The 18980-nt window shown below is 45.3% G+C and overlaps 1 protein-coding gene and 1 pseudogene across 1 annotated transcript; both read right to left on the minus strand.

The window, feature by feature from the left end:
• Positions 1 to 317: 317 nt before the first annotated feature.
• Positions 318 to 1499, minus strand: LOC125518334 (annotated as a pseudogene).
• Positions 1500 to 16766: 15267 nt separating this feature from the next.
• Positions 16767 to 17465, minus strand: LOC125525093 (agamous-like MADS-box protein AGL61). The gene has a single exon (XM_048690119.1). The coding sequence runs from the start codon at positions 17422 to 17424 to the stop codon at positions 16816 to 16818; it is 609 nt and encodes a 202-aa protein (XP_048546076.1). The 5' UTR covers positions 17425 to 17465; the 3' UTR covers positions 16767 to 16815.
• Positions 17466 to 18980: the final 1515 nt, after the last annotated feature.

The following is an 18980-nucleotide window of genomic DNA, read 5'->3' on the forward strand; positions in this document are numbered from 1 at the left end:
TGGATGCTGAACAAAGAGGCTAGAACCTACCAATTACATCACAAATAAGCAAAACTTAGTGCATTTTTTCTGAAAGGGAAAATGTAATACCTATTCATCCACACTGTAAAGATTAAACAGCAAACTGAAAAACAAACTAACTGCAAAAGCTTGAGTAAAAGCCTCCCTACAATGTTCTCAAAACTCAAGGTTGAAATTAACAGAAAAAAACATCGACACTCCTTCCACCATGAAAATCACCTATCCAAGCTGCAGATGGTCCGATATTTTCTCAGAAGAAGCTGGTAGAGCAGCAAGCAGTAGTTGCAAATTGACGGTCATTGGTCATTGGAACTGAACATGCTTGGGTCAACCGAGAAGGCATGCACATTTTTGTACCAGTTTCTCTTGTAGGAAAGATTGGGGTTGGTGGAAGGATCCCACGCAGCATCTGCCTCGTCACCCAAGCTATGTACGATCCAAAGCTGAGAGTAATGGGAGTAGTACAGCCAATTACTCCGCCCTCCCCGTTGTTCCGGGCTCAAGCAAGAAAACGATGGGCTCCTCAAATCAGAACTTACAAAGAGTGCCCAGTTGTCCAGCTTCTTCACCTTCACCCATTTTGCAGGTCTGGTCGACATGTCAAGATGGTAGGTTTTCTAGAGGACTGGTGCTTCAGATGACAACAAGCCAACATAATCACCAACGATGAGAAACATGTCACCACAGACCACTACCCATCGGCCTTGTGGGCATGTGGCCATGCCTTCCCAAAACCTGCTGGTTGTTATCTGCTGCAGGACAAGCTGGGGGGCCAACTTCAGAATGTAGATACTTTGATCACAACCCATGGCAATGAACTGGCCATCGAATTCCACCATTTGAACCATATGGATGAACGGGAAATCTTGGGTTGATACCAAGAGTCACTTCCAACCGGCCAATCAAACAAGAAGTGAGGGGTGCTGACAAGTAGATGGCAGTTAGGTGATGCAGGGGGAGCTGTCATGGTGCCACAGTAGTAGAACTCAAAGTCACTATTCAGTGGGAGACATGGAGGAAATCTTGGCAGCAGTGAAGACATCAACAACAAGAAAATTTCCTTTGAGGCAGCATATGAGATGCCCATAGGAAACGCCAACAAGTTGCATGTTCTGAAAAGTTTCTTGAGGAATCTGGCAGCAAAGCGCTCTATCCTGGTTGGCTAGATCAATGAACTTACATGTGCGTAGCTCATGACGACCATTGCTACAAGGGAGATGTGGAGCTTGGACAAGGACATTGGGTAGGACGAGGAAAGGCGGGAATACAGCATAGAAGGTTGATTTGGTTGGGTATGACGAGAAAGCAGCACGCCAAGAACGGCATGTGCTAATAAACGCAGTTAGGTCGATAAATGATCCCAACAAAGGAAGGATGGAATGAAGCAGATCTACTGGAAGGTCAATCCAACCCTGGAGCCCCGACAGACCAGAGGGAGTAGAAACAGAGGGGTAAGACAATTTTCTCGGGCTATGCATCATGACAAACTGTCTACAAAACACGGTAAATGAGAAGTTAAAAAATGACTTGATTAAGAAATGCAAAATGTAGGTAGCATGCTAAGACAATGGTTAAGCACGTTAAAATAAATCCGTATCTTGTACATACACCAAACAGAACAACCGTTGTTCTAGCTCTGTCAATAACCAACATGAGCGGTAATGCGGATATGCTGAAACTTTTCTAGTGTAGTTGAACACTTAGGCTGTTCTAAGTTCTACCCCCTGTCCACTTGCAGACTCAAACTACTTTTTGCATGGACAATTCAAACTATATCCCGTATATGACTTACTGTTGGGGAACGTAGCAGAAATTCAAAATTTTCCTACGTGTCACCAAGATCTCTCTAAGGAGAAACCAGCAACGAGGGGAAGGATAGTGCATCTACATACCCTTGTAGATCGCTAAGCGGAAGCGTTCAAGAGAACGGGGTTGATGGAGTCGTACTCGTCGTGATCCAAATCACCGATGATCCTAGCGCCGAACGGACGGCACCTCCGCGTTCAACACACGTACGGAGCAGCGACGTCTCCTCCTTCTTGATCCAGCAAGGGGAAAGGAGAGGTTGATGGAGATCCAGCAGCACGACGGCGTGGTGGTGGAAGTAGCGGGATTCCAACAAGGCTTCGCCAAGCGCTGCGGGAGGAGGGAGATGTGTCACGGGAGGGAGAGGGAGGCGCCAGGGCTTAGGTGCCGCTGCCCTCCCTTCCCCCACTATATATAGGGCCAAGGGAGAGGGGGGGCGCAGCCTTGGCCCTTCCTCCAAGGAAGGGTGCGGCCAGGGAGGAGTCCATCCTCCCCAAGGCACCTAGGAGGTGCCTTCCCCTTTTAGGACTCTTCCTTTCCCTTATCTCTTGGTGCATGGGCCTCTTGGGGCTGGTGCCCTTGGCCCATATAGGCCAAGGCGCACACTCCTACAGCCCATGTGGCCCCCCGGGGCAGGTGGACCCCCTTGGTGGACCCCCGGACCCCTTTCGGCACTCCCGGTACAATACCCATAATGCGCGAAACTTTTCCGGCGACCAAAACAAGACATCCCATATATAAATCTTTACCTCCGGACCATTCCGGAACTCCTCGTGAAGTCCGGGATCTCATCCGGGACTCCGAACAACTTTCGGGTTACCGCATACTAATATCTCTATAACCCTAGCATCACCGAACCTTAAGTGTGTAGACCCTACGGGTTCGGGAACCATGCAGACATGACCGAGATGACTCTCCAGTCAATAACCAACAGCGGGATCTGGATACCCATGTTGGCTCCCACATGCTCCTCGATGATCTCATCGGATGAACCACAATGTCGAGGATTCAATCAATCCCGCATACAATTCCCTTTGTCTATCGGTACGATACTTGCCTGAGATTCGATCGTCGGTATCCCGATACCTTGTTCAATCTCGTTACCGGCAAGTCTCTTTACTCGTTCCGTAACACATCATCCCGTGATCAACTCCTTGATCACATTGTGCACATTATGATGATGTCCTACCGAGTGGGCCCAGAGATACCTCTCCGTTTACACGGAGTGACAAATCCCAGTCTCGATTCGTGCCAACCCAACAGACACTTTCGGAGATACCTGTAGTGTACCTTTATAGCCACTCAGTTACGTTGTGACGTTTGGCACACCCAAAGTATTCCTACGGTATCGGGGAGTTGCACAATCTCATGGTCTAAGGAAATGATACTTGACATTAGAAAAGCTTTAGCATACGAACTACAAGATCTTGTGCTATGCTTAGGATTGGGTCTTGTCCATCACATCATTCTCCTAATGATGTGATCCCGTTATCAACGACATCCAATGTCCATGGTCAGGAAACCGTAACCATCTATTGATCAACAAGCTAGTCAACTAGAGGCTTACTAGGGACATGGTGTTGTCTATGTATCCACACATGTATCTGAGTTTCCTATCAATACAATTCTAGCATGGATAATAAACTATTATCATGAACAAGGAAATATAATAATAACTTATTTATTATTGCTTCTAGGGCATATTTCCAACAGTCTCCCACTTGCACTAGAGTCAATAATCTAGTTCACATCGCCATATGATTAACACTCACAGGTCACATCGCCATGTGACCAACATCCAAAGAGTTTACTAGAGTCAATAATCTAGTTCACATTACCATGTGATTAACACTCGATGAGTTCTGGGTTTGATCATGTTATGCTTGTGAGAGATGTTATAGTCAACGGGTCTGAATCTTTCAGATCCGTATGTACTTCGCAAATTTCTATGTCATCTTGTAGATGCAACTACTACGCTACATTTGGAGCTATTCCAAATAACTGTTCTACTATACGAATCTAGTTTACTACTTAGAGTAATCTGGATTAGTGTCAAAGTTTGCATCGGCGTAACCCTTTACGACGAACTCTTTTACCACCTCCATAATCGAGAAAATTCCTTAGCCCACTAGTTACTAAGGATAACTTTGACCGCTATCCTGTGATCCATTCTTGGATCGCTCTTGTACCCCTTGACTGACTCATGGCAAGGCACATTTCAGGTGCGGTACACAGCATAGCATACTGTAGAGCCTATGTCTTAAGCATAGGGGACGACCTTCGTCCTTTCTCTCTATTCTGCCGTGGTCGAGCTTTAAGTCTTAACTTCATACTTTACAACTCAGGCAAGAACTCCTTTGACTGATCCATCTTGAACACCTTCAAGATCATGTCAAGGTATGTGCTCATTTGAAAGTACCATTAAGCGTTTTGATCTATCCTTATAGATCTTGATGCTCAATGTTCAAGTAGCTTAATCCAGGCTTTCCATTGAAAAAACACTTTTCAAATAACTCTGCATGCTTTCCAGAAATTCTACATCATTCCCGATCAACAACATGTTAACAACACATACTCATCGGAAATTCTATAGTGCTCCCACTCACCCTTTTGGAAATACAAGTTTCTCATAAACTTTGTATACACCCAAAATCTTTGATCATCATCAAAGCATACATTCCAACTTCGAGATGCTTACTCCAGTCCCTAGAAGGAGCTTTGCATACTTATTAGCATCTTTCAGGATTGACAAAACCTTCCGGTTTGTATCACATACAACCTTTCCTCAAAAACCGTCGAGGAAACAATGTTTTGACATCCTATCTGCAAGATTTCATAAATAATGCAATAATCGCTAATATAATTCCAACAGACTCTTAGCATCGCTACGAGTGAGAAAGTCTCATCGTAGTCAACTTCTTGAACTTGTCGGAAAACATCTTAACGACAAGTTGAGCTTTCTTAATGGTGACATTTACCATCATTGTCCGTCTCCCTTTTAAAACCCATGTGTACTCAACAGCCTTACGACCATCGAGCTGTTCTGCCAAAGTCTACACTTTGTTTTCATACATGGATCCTCTCTCGGATTTTATGGCCTCGAGCCATTTATCGGAATCCGGGCCCACCATCGCTTCTCCATAGCTCATAGGTTCATTGTTGTCTAGCAACATGACTTCCAAGACAGGATTACGTACCACTCTGAAGTAGTACGCATCCTTGTCATCCCACGAGGTTTGGTAGTGACTTGATCTGAGGTTTCATGATCACTATCATAAGCTTCCACTTCAATTGGTGTAGGTGCCACAGGAACAACTCCCTGTGCCCTGTCACACGCTAGTTGAAGAGACGGTTCAATAACCTCATCAAGTCTCCACCATCCTCCCACTCAATTCTTTCGAGAGAAACTTTTCCTCGAGAAAGTACCCCATTCTAGAAACAATCCCTTATTGCTTTCGGATCTGAGACAGGAGGTATACCCAACTGTTTTGGGTGTCCTATGAAGATGCATTTATCCGCTTTGGGTTCGAGCTTATCAGCCTGAAACTTTTTCACATAAGCGTCGCAGCCCCAAACTTTTAAGAAATGACAGCTTAGGTTTCTCTAAACCATAGATCATACGGTGTCATCTCATCGGAATTACGTGGTGCCCTATTTAAAGTGAATGTGGTTGTCTCTAATTCCTAACCCATAAACTATCATGGTAATTCGATAAGAGACATCATGGTATGCATCATATCCAATAGGGTGCAGTTATGATGTTTGGACACACCATCACACTATGGTGTTCCAGGCTGTATTAGTTGTGAAACAATTTCCACAATATCTTAATTCTGTGCCAAACTCGTAATTCAGATATTCATCTCTATGATCATATCATAGATCTTTTATCCTCTTGTCACGACGATCTTTCAACTTCACCCTGAAATTACTTGAACCTTTCAACAATTCAGACTCGTGATTCATCAAGTAAATATACTCAACATCTACTCAAATCATCTGTGAAGTAAGAACATAACGATATCCACTACACGCCTCAGCACTCATTGGACTGCACACATCAAAATGTATTACTTCCAACAAGTTGCTTTCTAGTTCCATTTTACTGAGAACGAGGCTTTCAGTCATCTTGCCCATGTGGTATGATTTGCATGTCTCAAGTGATTCAAAATCAAGTGAGTCCAAATGGTCCATTTGCATGGAGTTTCATATACACCAATAGACATGGTTCGCATGTCTCAAACTTTTCAAAAACGAGTGAGCCCAAAGATCCATCAACATGGAGCTTCTTCATGCGTTTTATACCGATATGACTTATGTGGCAGTGCCACAAGTAGGTGGTACTATCATTACTATCTTATATCTTTTGGCATGAACATGTGTATCACTACGATCGAGATTCAATAAACCATTCATTTTAGGCGTAAGACCATTGAAGGTATTATTCAAATAAACAGAGTAACCATTATTCTCCTTAAATGAATAGCCGTAGACGTAATCCAATCATGTCTATGCTCAACGCAAACACCAAATAACAATTATTTAGGTTTTAATACCAATCTCGATGGTAGAGGGAGCGTGCGATGCTTGATCATATCAACATTGGAAATACTTCCAACACATATCGTCATCTCACCTTTTAGCTAGTCTCCGTTTGTTTCGTAGCTTTTATTTCGAGTTACTAACACTTAGCAACCGAACCGGTATCTAATACCCTGGTGCTACTAGGAGTACCAGTAAAGTACACATCAACACAATGTATATCCAATATACTTCTATGGACCTTGCCAGCCTTCTAATCTACCAAGTATCTAGGGTAATTCTGCTCCAGTGACTGTTCCCCTTATTACAGAAGCACTTAGTCTCGGGTTTGGGTTCAACCTTGGGTTTCTTCACTAGAGCAGCAGCTGAATTGCCGTTTCATGAAGTATCCCTTCTTGCCCTTGCCCTTCTTGAAACTAGTGGTATCACCAACCATCAACAATTGATGATCCTTCTTGATTTCTACTTTTGTGGTGTCAAACATCGCAAATATCTCAAAGATCATCATATATGTCCTCGATATGTTATAGTTCATCACGAAGCTCTAGCAGCTTGGTGGTAATGACTTTGGAGAAACATCACTATCTCATCTGGAAGATCAACTCCCACTCGATTCAAATGATTGTTGTACTCAGACAATCTGAGTACAAGCTCAACAACTGATCTTTTCTCCCTTAATTTGCAGGCTAAGAAAATCGTCGGAGGCCTTATACCTCTTGACGTGGGAACGAGCCTGAAATCCCAATTTCAGCCCTCAAAACATCTCATATGTTTCGCGACGTTTCAAAACGTCTTCGGTGCCTCAACTCTAAACCGTTTAACTGAACTATCACGTAGTTATCAAAACGTGTATGTCAGATGTTCGCAACATCCACAGACGACGTTCGAGGTTCAGTACACTGAGCGGTGCATTAAGGACATAAGCCTTTTACTGTCTGCATAATTGCTACTATCAACTTTCAACTAATTTTTCTCTAGGAACATATCTAAACAGTAGAACTGAAGCGCGAGCTACGACATAATTTGCGAAGACCTTTTTGACTATGTTCAGGATAATTAAGTTCATCTTATGAACTCCCACTCAGATAGACATCCCTCTAGTCATCTAAGTGATTATATGATCCGAGTCAACTAGGCCGTGTCCGATCATCACGTGAGACGGACTAGTCATCATCGGTGAACATCTTCATGTTGATCGTATCTACCATACGACTCATGCTCGACCTTTCGATCTCTTGTGTTCCGAGGCCATGTCTGTACATGCTAGGCTCGTCAAGTACCTAAGTGTTTCGCGTGTGTAAATCTGTCTTACACCCGTTGTATGTGAACGTTAGAATCTATCACACCCGATCATCACGTGGTGCTTCGAAACGACGAACTTTCGCAACGGTGCACAGTTAGGGGGAACACTTTCTTGAAATTTTAATGAGGGATCATCTTATTTACTACCGTCGTTCTAAGCAAATAAGATGTATAAACATGATAAACATCACATGCAATCAAATAGTGACATGATATGGCCAATATCATAGTGCTCCTTTTGATCTCCATCTTCGGGGCTCCATGATCATCATCGTCACCGGCATGACACCATGATCTCCATCATCATGATCTCCATCATCGTGTCTCCATGAAGTTGTCTCGCCAACTTATTACTTCTACTACTATGGCTACCGGTTAGTAATAAAGTAAAGTAATTACATGGCGTTTGTTCAATGACACGCAGGTCATACAATAAATAAAGACAACTCCTATGGCTCCTGCCGGTTGTCATACTCATCGACATGCAAGTCGTGATTCCTATTACAAGAACATGATCAATCTCATACATCACATATCATTCATCACATTCTTCTTGGCCATATCACATCACATAGCATACCCTGCAAAAACAAGTTAGACGTCCTCTAATTGTTGTTTGCATGTTTTACGTGGCTGCTATGGGTTTCTAGCAAGAACGTTTCTTACCTACGCAAAAACCACAACGTGATATGCCAATTGCTATTTACCCTTCATAAGGACCCTTTTCATCGAATCCGATCCGACTAAAGTGGGAGAGACAGACACCCGCTAGCCACCTTATGCAACTAGTGCATGTCAGTCGGTGGAACCAGTCTCACGTAAGAGTGCGTATAAGGTCGGTCTGGGCTGCTTCATCCCACAATGCCGCCGAATCAAGATTGGACTAGTAACGGTAAGCATATTGAACAAAATCAACGCCCACAACTACTTTGTGTTCTACTCGTGCATAGAAACTACACATAAACCTGGCTCATGATGCCACTTTGGGGAACGTAGCAGAAATTCAAAATTTTCCTACGTGTCACCAAGATCTATCTAAGGAGAGACCAGCAACGAGGGGAAGGAGAGTGCATCTACATACCCTTGTAGATCGCTAAGCGGAAGCGTTCAAGAGAATGGGGTTGATGGAGTCGTACTCGTCGTGATCCAAATCACCGATGATCCTAGCGCCGAACGGACGGCACCTCCGCGTTCAACACACGTACGGAGCAGCGACGTCTCCTCCTTCTTGATCCAGCAAGGGGAAAGGAGAGGTTGATGGAGATCCAGCAGCACGACGGCGTGGTGGTGGAAGTAGCGGGATTCCAACAGGGCTTCGCCAAGCGCTGCGGGAGGAGGGAGATGTGTCACGGGAGGGAGAGGCAGGCGCCAGGGCTTAGGTGCCGCTGCCCTCCCTTCCCCCACTATATATAGGGCCAAGGGAGAGGGGGGGCGCAGCCTTGGCCCTTCCTCCAAGGAAGGGTGCGGCCAGGGAGGAGTCCATCCTCCCCAAGGCACCTAGGAGGTGCCTTCCCCTTTTAGGACTCTTCCTTTCCCTTATCTCTTGGTGCATGGGCCTCTTGGGGCTGGTGCCCTTGGCCCATATAGGCCAAGGCGCACACCCCTACAGCCCATGTGGCCCCCCGGGGCAGGTGGACCCCCTTGGTGGACCCCCGGACCCCTTTCGGCACTCCCGGTACAATACCGATAATGCGCGAAACTTTTCCGGCGACCAAAATAAGACTTCCCATATATAAATCTTTACCTCCGGACCATTCCGGAACTCCTCGTGACGTCCGGGATCTCATCCGGGACTCCGAACAACTTTCGGGTTACCGCATACTAATATCTCTATAACCCTAGCGTCACCGAACCTTAAGTGTGTAGACCCTACGGGTTCGGGAACCATGCAGACATGACCGAGATGACTCTCCGGTCAATAACCAACAGCGGGATCTGGATACCCATGTTGGCTCCCACATGCTCCTCGATGATCTCATCGGATGAACCACAATGTCGAGGATTCAATCAATCCCGCATACAATTCCCTTTGTCTATCGGTACGATACTTGCCTGAGATTCGATCGTCGGTATCCCGATACCTTGTTCAATCTCGTTACCGGCAAGTCTCTTTACTCGTTCCGTAACACATCATCCCGTGATCAACTCCTTGATCACATTGTGCACATTATGATGATGTCCTACCGAGTGGGCCCAGAGATACCTCTCCGTTTACACGGAGTGACAAATCCCAGTCTCAATTCGTGCCAACCCAACAGACACTTTCGGAGATACCTATAGTGTACCTTTATAGCCACTCAGTTACGTTGTGACGTTTGGCACACCCAAAGTATTCCTACGGTATCCGGGAGTTGCACAATCTCATGGTCTAAGGAAATGATACTTGACATTAGAAAAGCTATAGCATACGAACTACAAGATCTTGTGCTATGCTTAGGATTGGGTCTTGTCCATCACATCATTCTCCTAATGATGTGATCCCGTTATCAACGACATCCAATGTCCATGGTCAGGAAACCGTAACCATCTATTGATCAACAAGCTAGTCAACTAGAGGCTTACTAGGGACATGGTGTTGTCTATGTATCCACACATGTATCTGAGTTTCCTATCAATACAATTCTAGCATGAATAATAAACTATTATCATGAACAAGGAAATATAATAATAACTTATTTATTATTAATATTGCCTCTAGGGCATATTTCCAACACTTACATAGTTACATGTAAAAAGATTGAGTTGTAAAAATTGAGGTCTTTTCTCCTTATATGGTTGCGCAATGTCTTGGACCTTCCTTAGATGAATTTTATTTTCTACCCACGGATGGGACTAGGGGGCAGGGGATTCTTATTGCTAGGGACTCTTCGAAGGTCGAGGGTGATACCACCATCATGGCCGAGTTCTCCATGACGATCATGTTCACGTATGGTGGCTACTCTCCTTTCTGTATAACATCAGCCTATGGGCCTCAGGCTACGAGTGATAAAATCCATTTTCTTGAGGAAATTAGGAATACTCGCAGCAGCATTCATGGGCCATGGGCGGTCATGGGTGATTTTAACCAACCATAACCTCAATTGATGGGCAAGTTTAGGAGGATGGTTAATGATCTGCAATTGATGGGCAAGTTTAGGAGGATGGTTAATGATCTGCAATTGAGTGACATTCATTTAAATGGTCGGGCTTATACATGGTCGAATGACAAACAAAACACCGTTCTTTGCAAGATTGATCATGTCCTTGGCTCCGTGGAATGGCACACTCAATTCCCAGTCTGTTTCTTGAAGGAAATCTCATCCTCTTTATCAGATCACTGCCCACTCTTGCTGTCCACGGTCGTTAAGGCATTCAAGTGCAAAAGGTTCAGATTTGAGACCTTTTGGAGGCATAGAGATGGCTTCACCGAAATAGTTGATTCAGCTTGGAATAACTCGGATGGGGAGATAAGCTCCAATCCCATTATGCGTTTCCATGAGAAACTCAAACGAACGGCAAAAGATCTCCAAAGATTGAGCGCTAGAAAATATGGAGACAATCAAGAACAGATTGTTTGGGCAAAGACCATAATTGGCCTCTTTGATCAGGCCGAAGACAGCAGAGTGTTGTCCTTTAGAAGGGAGTTGAAACAAAAATTGATGGGTCTATGCACGATTAAAAGGACTATGGCTCGGCAAAGGTCAAGAATTTAGAGGCTTCGTGAAGGGGATGCAAACACAACCTATTTTCATATCCATGCTAACCACAAAAGAAGAAAGAACTTCATAGGTTCGCTAGCTGATGGCAACACGGTTGTATCCGATCATAATGATATTGAAAAGGCTCTTCGCGGACACTTCATTGGAAGGTTTGGCTCATCGGCTGTCAGGCTTGAGACTCTGAATCTTGATGTTCTGGGTGACAATCAACAAGATTTGAGCAGACTAGAGATGTCTTTTTCAGAGGAGGAAATTTGGGAAGCCATTAAGGATATGCCAAAGGAAAAGGCACCTGGACCACTGACGGTTACAACATCTCTTTTTATCAAAGCTGCTGGCAGATTATAAAAAAAAGACTTGAAGGAGGTATTTGATGCCATACATTCGCTTAATACGCAGGCATTTGATAAGGTTAACAATGCACATTTGGTGCTTTTACCAGAAAGACCAGGAACTAGCAGTCCTAACGACTTCCGACCGATCAGCCTTGTTCACAGCCTAGCAAAATTTGTGTCTAAAGTGCTCGCAAGGAGATTAGCCTCTGTGCTCCCACATATAATTGGTGAAAATCAAGGTGCATTTTTGTAAGGTCGTTTACTGCATGAGAATTTTAAATTGGTCCGAGAGTCAGCCAAGCTTCTGAAGGAAAGAAGATGCAAAAGCCTCATAATTAGACTGGACATTGCAAAGGCCTTCGACACGGTTGCGTGGCAGTTCCTTCCTGAGGTCTTAAAGAGGATTGGCTTTGGTCCTAAATGGTGTGTTTGGATTGCCATGCTACTAAGAACCGCCTCGACTAAAATATTGTTGAACGGGATTCCTGGAGTTAGTTTTTGGCACGGTCGTGGCCTTAGGCAAGGAGATGCCCTTTCTCCCATGCTATTTACAATTGCCATGGATATGTTAAGCAAGTTGTTTGACAAGGCAGATGAATGTGGAGTCATTGAAAAATTCACTAGCAACCATGCCATTCCTCAACGTTTGTCCGTATACGTGGATGATGTCATTCTATTTCTTGAGGCTGCACATAATGAGGTAGAGGCAACTAGAGTACTTCTAAATATTTTTGGGAGTGCCTCAGGTCTGAGATGTAACATGAACCAAAGTTCAATAACTCCAATTTCCCGCGAGGATCAGCTGATTGCCGAGGTTGGTAACATCTTAAACTGTCAGATTGAACAACTTCCCATAAGGTATTTGGGTCTACTACTTAGTCTGAAAAAATTGCGCAATCAGGACTTTCAGTGCTTGATCAACAAGAACAGGGACAAATTAGGGACATGGCGAACCGGCTTTCTGTTTCAGAGTGGTCGTTGGATATTGGTTCAGGCCGTGCTTTCGGCTATACCGATTTTCCACCTCATGTCGTTGGATCCACCTCCGTGGGTGTTCAAGGCCATTGATAAAATTAGGAGAGCTTTTCTTTGAAAGGGTACTGAAGTTGTGAATGGTGGCCATTGTTTAGTGAGATGGAAATATGTTTGCAGACCGAAGGAGTGTGGTGGCTTGGACATACTGGACCTTGAGATTATGAATTTTACTCTAAAGTTGCATTGGGCATGGAAGGCCCGTACTGCTAGGGATCGCTCTTGGAGCATCATGCTCAACCCCCTGGAGTATAACAATAGACAGCTTTTCAATGCTGCGGCGAGAGTGGTTTTGGGAAACGAGCAGCGAAGCTACTTCTGGATGGATAGATGGATTGAGGGGGGCATTGTTGCAGATTATGCACCGAATGTTATTAACGATGTCCCAACAGTCGTCAGAGAAAGAAGAACTGTTGCAGATGCAATGATTGATGGAGCTTGGATTAAAGATATTAAGGGGCAGATTTCTATTCGTACCTTCCATGAGGTGTTAAACTTATGGAGATCGTTACCAATATTCATCTTGATCCCTCGAATGAAGATAACTGGACTTGGACTTGGGAGGCAAAGGGAGATTATTCAGCAAGGTCTGTTTATAATGCGCATTTTTGTGCTGCGGTAAAATGCAACATGGCTAGTGGTATCTGGAAGACTTGGGCGCCTCTGAAAATCAAACTTTTTATATGGCTGGTCGTCAGAGGGCGTGTATGGACAAATGACCGTCTTGCCAAACGTGGTTTGCCTCACCAGGATGCTTGCTGCTACTATCATAACACTCAAGAAACCATTCATCATTTATTCATAGGTTGCTCGGTCGTGCAGATTATTTGGAATATGGTGCTTCAGTGGGCTGGTTTGAGTGAGATAGTGCCTCAAGGATTACCGTTTCTCCAGGATTGTTGGCACAATGCTAGACTCATTACTCAAGGAACTACGAGGAAATCTCTGAACTCCTTAGTTCATTTGATCATCTGGAGCATATGGCGCGAGAGAAACAGAAGAGTCTTTGATAATCACTTCACGCCTTTGCAAAATGTCGTTGATCAAATCAAAGCTGACGCTAGGCAGTGGGAGGTGGCGAGTTTTGGTCGTTTGATCCTTCATTAACTGCATGTTATTGTGTTCAGCTTGTAGGGGCTTTTTTGCGTGTTAGCTGTTCCACGGTTGGGTGTGTAGTTCGTTTTTCTATTTTTTCTGAGTTGTTTTGGATTGGTCGTGTTGTTTATCCATCTTTCTTTAATATAATACATGCAGATCTCCTGGATGTTCGAAAAAAAAACACTTGGACAGACCAGGCTTTGGATTCTCAGCAGAGTTATATCAGAAAAAAGAAAATGAACTTCCTTTGCAAATGCTTCCTTGAGGTTAAAACTTGTTCATGACAGTAAGACCACTAGTGAGAACAATTTGTATTGTAAGAAGATGATACTAAGATTATGGTGCCACGAATATCAAACAAGTGCAGTCCTAGCCGTAATGATGCAGATACATATGGCAGCGGTATGGATAAATCATCTAGGGTAATTGATGAGTCAGCCAGTTAGGCAGTAGTAAACCTCTTGTCAAGGTTTGCAGATCACGAAATAAAGTACACAGTTAAGTTGAGGCCCATTGGCGATAGGTCGATCCCGTTGCATCTAACACTTATTTTAGGAAATCTAGGGTTCTAACATCATCATATATCCCTTGGAGGAGAATACAGTAAAAGTCTAACCTAACAACGGGGTGCAGAACGATCGCGTGACGGCGGATACTAACTTACCACAACGCACGAACAGGAGAGATGGATCGACACAAAAGGAAAGGAAAGGAAGCTAGGGTTCAGGGAGAGGGATGGATCAACCTTGTAGACGAGGATGGGATGCAGGCGGTCGGGGATGACGACCAGGCGGCGTCTTCTCTTCTCCGACTTCCCGAACGGCGCTATCTCTCTATGAGCGGGCCCTACATGGGCTTCTTGTCGTGTCCGGAACTTGTGTGTTCGGCCCGGCTGACAAACAGAGCAAAACAGAACAGCTCTCCCACCCATATAAAAAAAAGATGCCTAAAAAACCATATAAAAATGAAAATACTAACGCCCACACGTGTGGGCGTTTGCATCTCACCCACACGCATGGGTCAATATTCGTTTGTATTTGCACGAATCTTGGCATGTTTTGCCAGATTTTTCATACCACATAGGACTGGACTGGTGTGTGGGTATTTATTCAGTCGCCCACACGTCCGTTTCATCACGTGGAGGGGTTGGTGTGTGGGCGTTTAGGAGTTCGCCCACACGCCAGTTTTCACGCATGCGGATGGATTGGTGTGTGGGCATTTATCAGTTCGCCCACACGCCCGTCTCCTCTTCCACACCCAAAGTTGTCAGTTGCCATGTGTTTTTCTAGGGTACATGGCAACTGCCCTAGCGTGCTTATAAGCAGATGGCAACTCTCTCTTTACCCGAGTTGCCATGTGTTTTGCAGGGTACATGGCAACTGCCCTAGCATGCTTGTAAGCAGATGACAACTCTCTCTTTACCCGAACATGTTTTTTTGACATGCCTTTTTTATAGTGCTACATGGCAACTGCCTAGTGTTAGTAGGTGGCAACTCCTAAAGTTTTCAAATCATGGCAACTGTAGTAGACCAGACCATACATGGCAACAGCTGCAGTTGTCCAAAAATGGCATCTGACACTTGACTTGAGATGACAACTGCAGTTGAGCAACCATGACAACTATAGTTGTCAGACATGGTAACTGTAGTTTAGCAACATGGCAACTGCAGTTAAACGAACATGGAAGAGGGTCCGAACCATGGCAACTGCGGGGACACATGATGACTGTCACGCGGAGTGTGCGGGACCATGAGTACGCGCGTGTGGGCGTTATTTATTTTGCCTACATGTAGGCGTGTGGGAGGGATTGCGAGGCAAAAGACCAGGCGTGTGGGCATTACTTGTTTTGCCCACACGCAGATGTGTGGACTGGTCCTTTAGATACCACATAAAACGTGTGGCCAGATCTCTTAACACCCACACATGTGGGCGTTATCGGGTCCCTGTAAAAAAAGAAAAAACAACACCCCTGCTAACTCCCCTCCGGAAAAAGAAACAAAGGCAAATATTTTGACTTTGATATTTTTTTTGCCAGCAAATGTTTAAGACTTGGATTTTTCCCATCTCTATTTTGGAGTATATCAGTGTCTATGTAGCAGTTCTTTGGCCTCTGTACAGAGCTGGGAACACAAGTTCAGAGGTGGAAATCGCAATTTTATTATCGTGGCACGAATCCCCTCGGATTTACTCTTTTGTATATATCACGTCTTTTGCCATCCCAGGATCACTCGAGCTCAGGAGCCAAAATCAATTTTTATGCCGGGGCGCACCGTCATAGGAGGAACCAACACTAGTGTTCTCTCGGACCATGTGAAACAGAATTGGCAGGTGATGGAACTGGGGATACACAACACAGGAAGGGCTCCAATCCAAGAGTCAAACATGAACCATCTCCACAACAGCATATGCATCTGATGCTGTCAGGTGTGAAATATAAAAGAAAGAAGAAAAAAACAATACATTGGCATTCAGGATGGGGGAATTCGATCATTTAATCAGCTGCCGTGCTTCTTGTCAAAATCATTTCCTAACTATTTCAGCTCAAAACATCCAAGCGAAAAGACCCAAATACGGCAAACTTGCAATTTCTCTCATGTATGCTATGTACCTGGCTCAATAGAAGAGAATCGATCATCATCCATGTTTGTTACTCTGAACATGCTTCAATGAACAGGGCAAAAAAAAAGGGTAGCCAACCCTCCAAAACACTCATTGAAGACCAGACCGTAGATATGGTTTGAAGAAATTACTGGCACGAACATAATTCTATAGAAGGTGAACACAGCAAAATACTTCCATGAACAGGAAAATTGAGCTCATCAACCACCAAGATATGATTGCATAATCCACAGTTTGCAAGGATTATATATACACATAATGCATGCGTTCTTAGTTTTGAGATAAGATCTTAGATGTAGTAAGGCACCGCTAATACATTTTTCAAGAAACTAGGCATCGCTAGTTAGCCACTACTTCGTAGATTAGATGTTCATGCGAGCCAGCGGTGCAGTGGCGTCAAAGACTGCTATTGGAAGCTGCAGCGCGTCGACCCGGCGGAGGAGGGTGTCCCTGAGCCGCCGGAGCGCCGTCTCGAACTCTGGCAGCTCCGCCGCCCCGAGCGCCTTGACGTCGGCCTGCCACCACAGCGCAGTTGACCTTGCCGCCATGGCCCGCTCCACGTTCGCCTCGACTTTTTTCATGCGCTTCTTCTCCGCCTCCACACGCGCCTTGGTGTCGTCCAGCTCCTGCCGCAACACCGCCAGAGCGCGAGCATCGTCCTCGCCATGGACGGCAAGAGTGGCGGCAGCGTCGTAATCCTTATCGAGGCCGCCATCTTGGTGGTAGCGTCGGAGGACGGCATCGACGGAGGGGCTGCCGAAGGCGTAGGCGTTGCCGCGCGCGGAGCGGGAGAAGACGACGACGGCGACGTGGACGCCGCAGAGCGCGGAGAGGTCGCCGGCCATGCTGAAGAGGGTGGGGCGGCGCTTGGAGAAGGCCACCTGCCGCTTGGCCGGGTCCTGGATGAGCTTCATCTCGTCCCTCTTCTTCCTCCCCGTCCCTCCCTTCTTCGTCTTCATCTTCATCGCCATGGATGGTCGATCGGCAGGAAGATGCAGATGCTTAGCTTCGATCGATGGGTTTGGTAGTAGGGGTACTAGTATCTATATATGGAGATGCAATTAATACGTATGGATCAATTCTATCCTTATGGGCTTAGCTTCCATATATGATTATCTGAAACGAAGGTTCCAAGAACCTTCCTTCAAATCCTATTTTTTAAATAATTTTTGGTTGATGGTTTATCAAGCTGACCACTTGGTTCCTTCAAATCTCTACTTCTAGTAGACGGCTTGATAGTCTTCGTTCCATGGTTTTTTTTGTCTCCTCCCACCTTCTTCCGGTTTTTTTCCATCCCTCCTCCCACCTCCCCCGTAACAATTCCGTTGCATGAAAAAAACGGACGAAGACCAAGTAGCGAGCCCCCTCGCACGAAAGAAAATCAGACGAAGAGCATGTACCGAAGCCCCCTCGCATGGAAAAAACGACAGACAAACCAGGAGCGAGGCCCCCCTTGCACGAACCATGGATTCTCTCCCACGGTCTCACCTCTCCCCCACACGAGCCAACCCTCCCACCATGGGGTAACCCTAGATGATCGCGGCCGCCGCGTCGCCTCCTTCTCCCTCGGCCGTCAGCCACCCAGCGACCGCTGCATCATCTCTACTCCTAATGGACGACTTGGTAGTCTCCGTTTCATGGTTTTCTCTCGTATCCTCCCACCTTCGTCTGGTTTTTTCCGTCCCTTCTCCCACCTCGCCCGTAACGATTCCCTTGCATGAAAAAAACGGATGAAGACCAAGTAGCGAGCCCCCTCGCACGAAAGAAAATTGAACAAATAGCATGTACCGCAGCCACCTCGCATGAAAAAAAACAACGAACAAACCGGGACCGAGGCCCCCCTTGCATGAACCAGGGATTCTCTCCCGAAAAACCAAGATGTTCAGGTGCATTTTTCTGTAGTCATGCACCTGAAGAAGAATCCCTTGATAACTGCAAACATTTGAGTGATCCTCCCCGCTGTCAACATCTCCTACACTAACAGCAAAAGAGGTAGTGAGGTACAGTTCTCTTCCCTGCTCGAATATCCATTTTTCGCGACAAAGCTAGTAGAGCTGGCTTAAAGATAAACATAATTTCCATGCATGTTGAACTGAGAGGCTACAAATTCCGCACGACATTGTTATACCACAAATATATCCAACATACAAAGGTAAAGTACTTGTTGGATCATACCTACATAAAAGTCAACATGTCCTACAGAGGGGAGCTGGTACGGTGAGCAGTAATAGCCACGCATCAAGGCCAACGATCGTCGCATACATGAATAGGACATAGTGGGCACAACCCATGTAGGTTGCATCATACTCCCACTGTTTATGGGAATGAAGATTTTTGGATTGGAGGCATCTCCCTGCAGCGGCTGGCCCATCTCAAATGCGATCCACTCTTTCCTATTACAACAGTATATGCAGTTGCTTCTCCCTCCCATCTCTCCGGGTTCAAGCAACACAAGGGTTGGATTCTCTCATCGATACTGATGAAGATCGGCCAGTATTCTAGCTTCTCCACCTTTACCCACCTTGCA

Source organism: Triticum urartu, chromosome 7, assembly GCF_003073215.2.
Source record: "Triticum urartu cultivar G1812 chromosome 7, Tu2.1, whole genome shotgun sequence".
In the NCBI taxonomy this organism is placed as follows: Eukaryota; Viridiplantae; Streptophyta; class Magnoliopsida; order Poales; family Poaceae; genus Triticum; species Triticum urartu.

Coding starts and splice junctions, on each gene's coding strand:
- LOC125525093 (XM_048690119.1), bottom strand. CDS start 17,424: ATGGCGATGAAGATGAAGACGAAGAAGGGAGGGACGGGGAGGAAGAAG.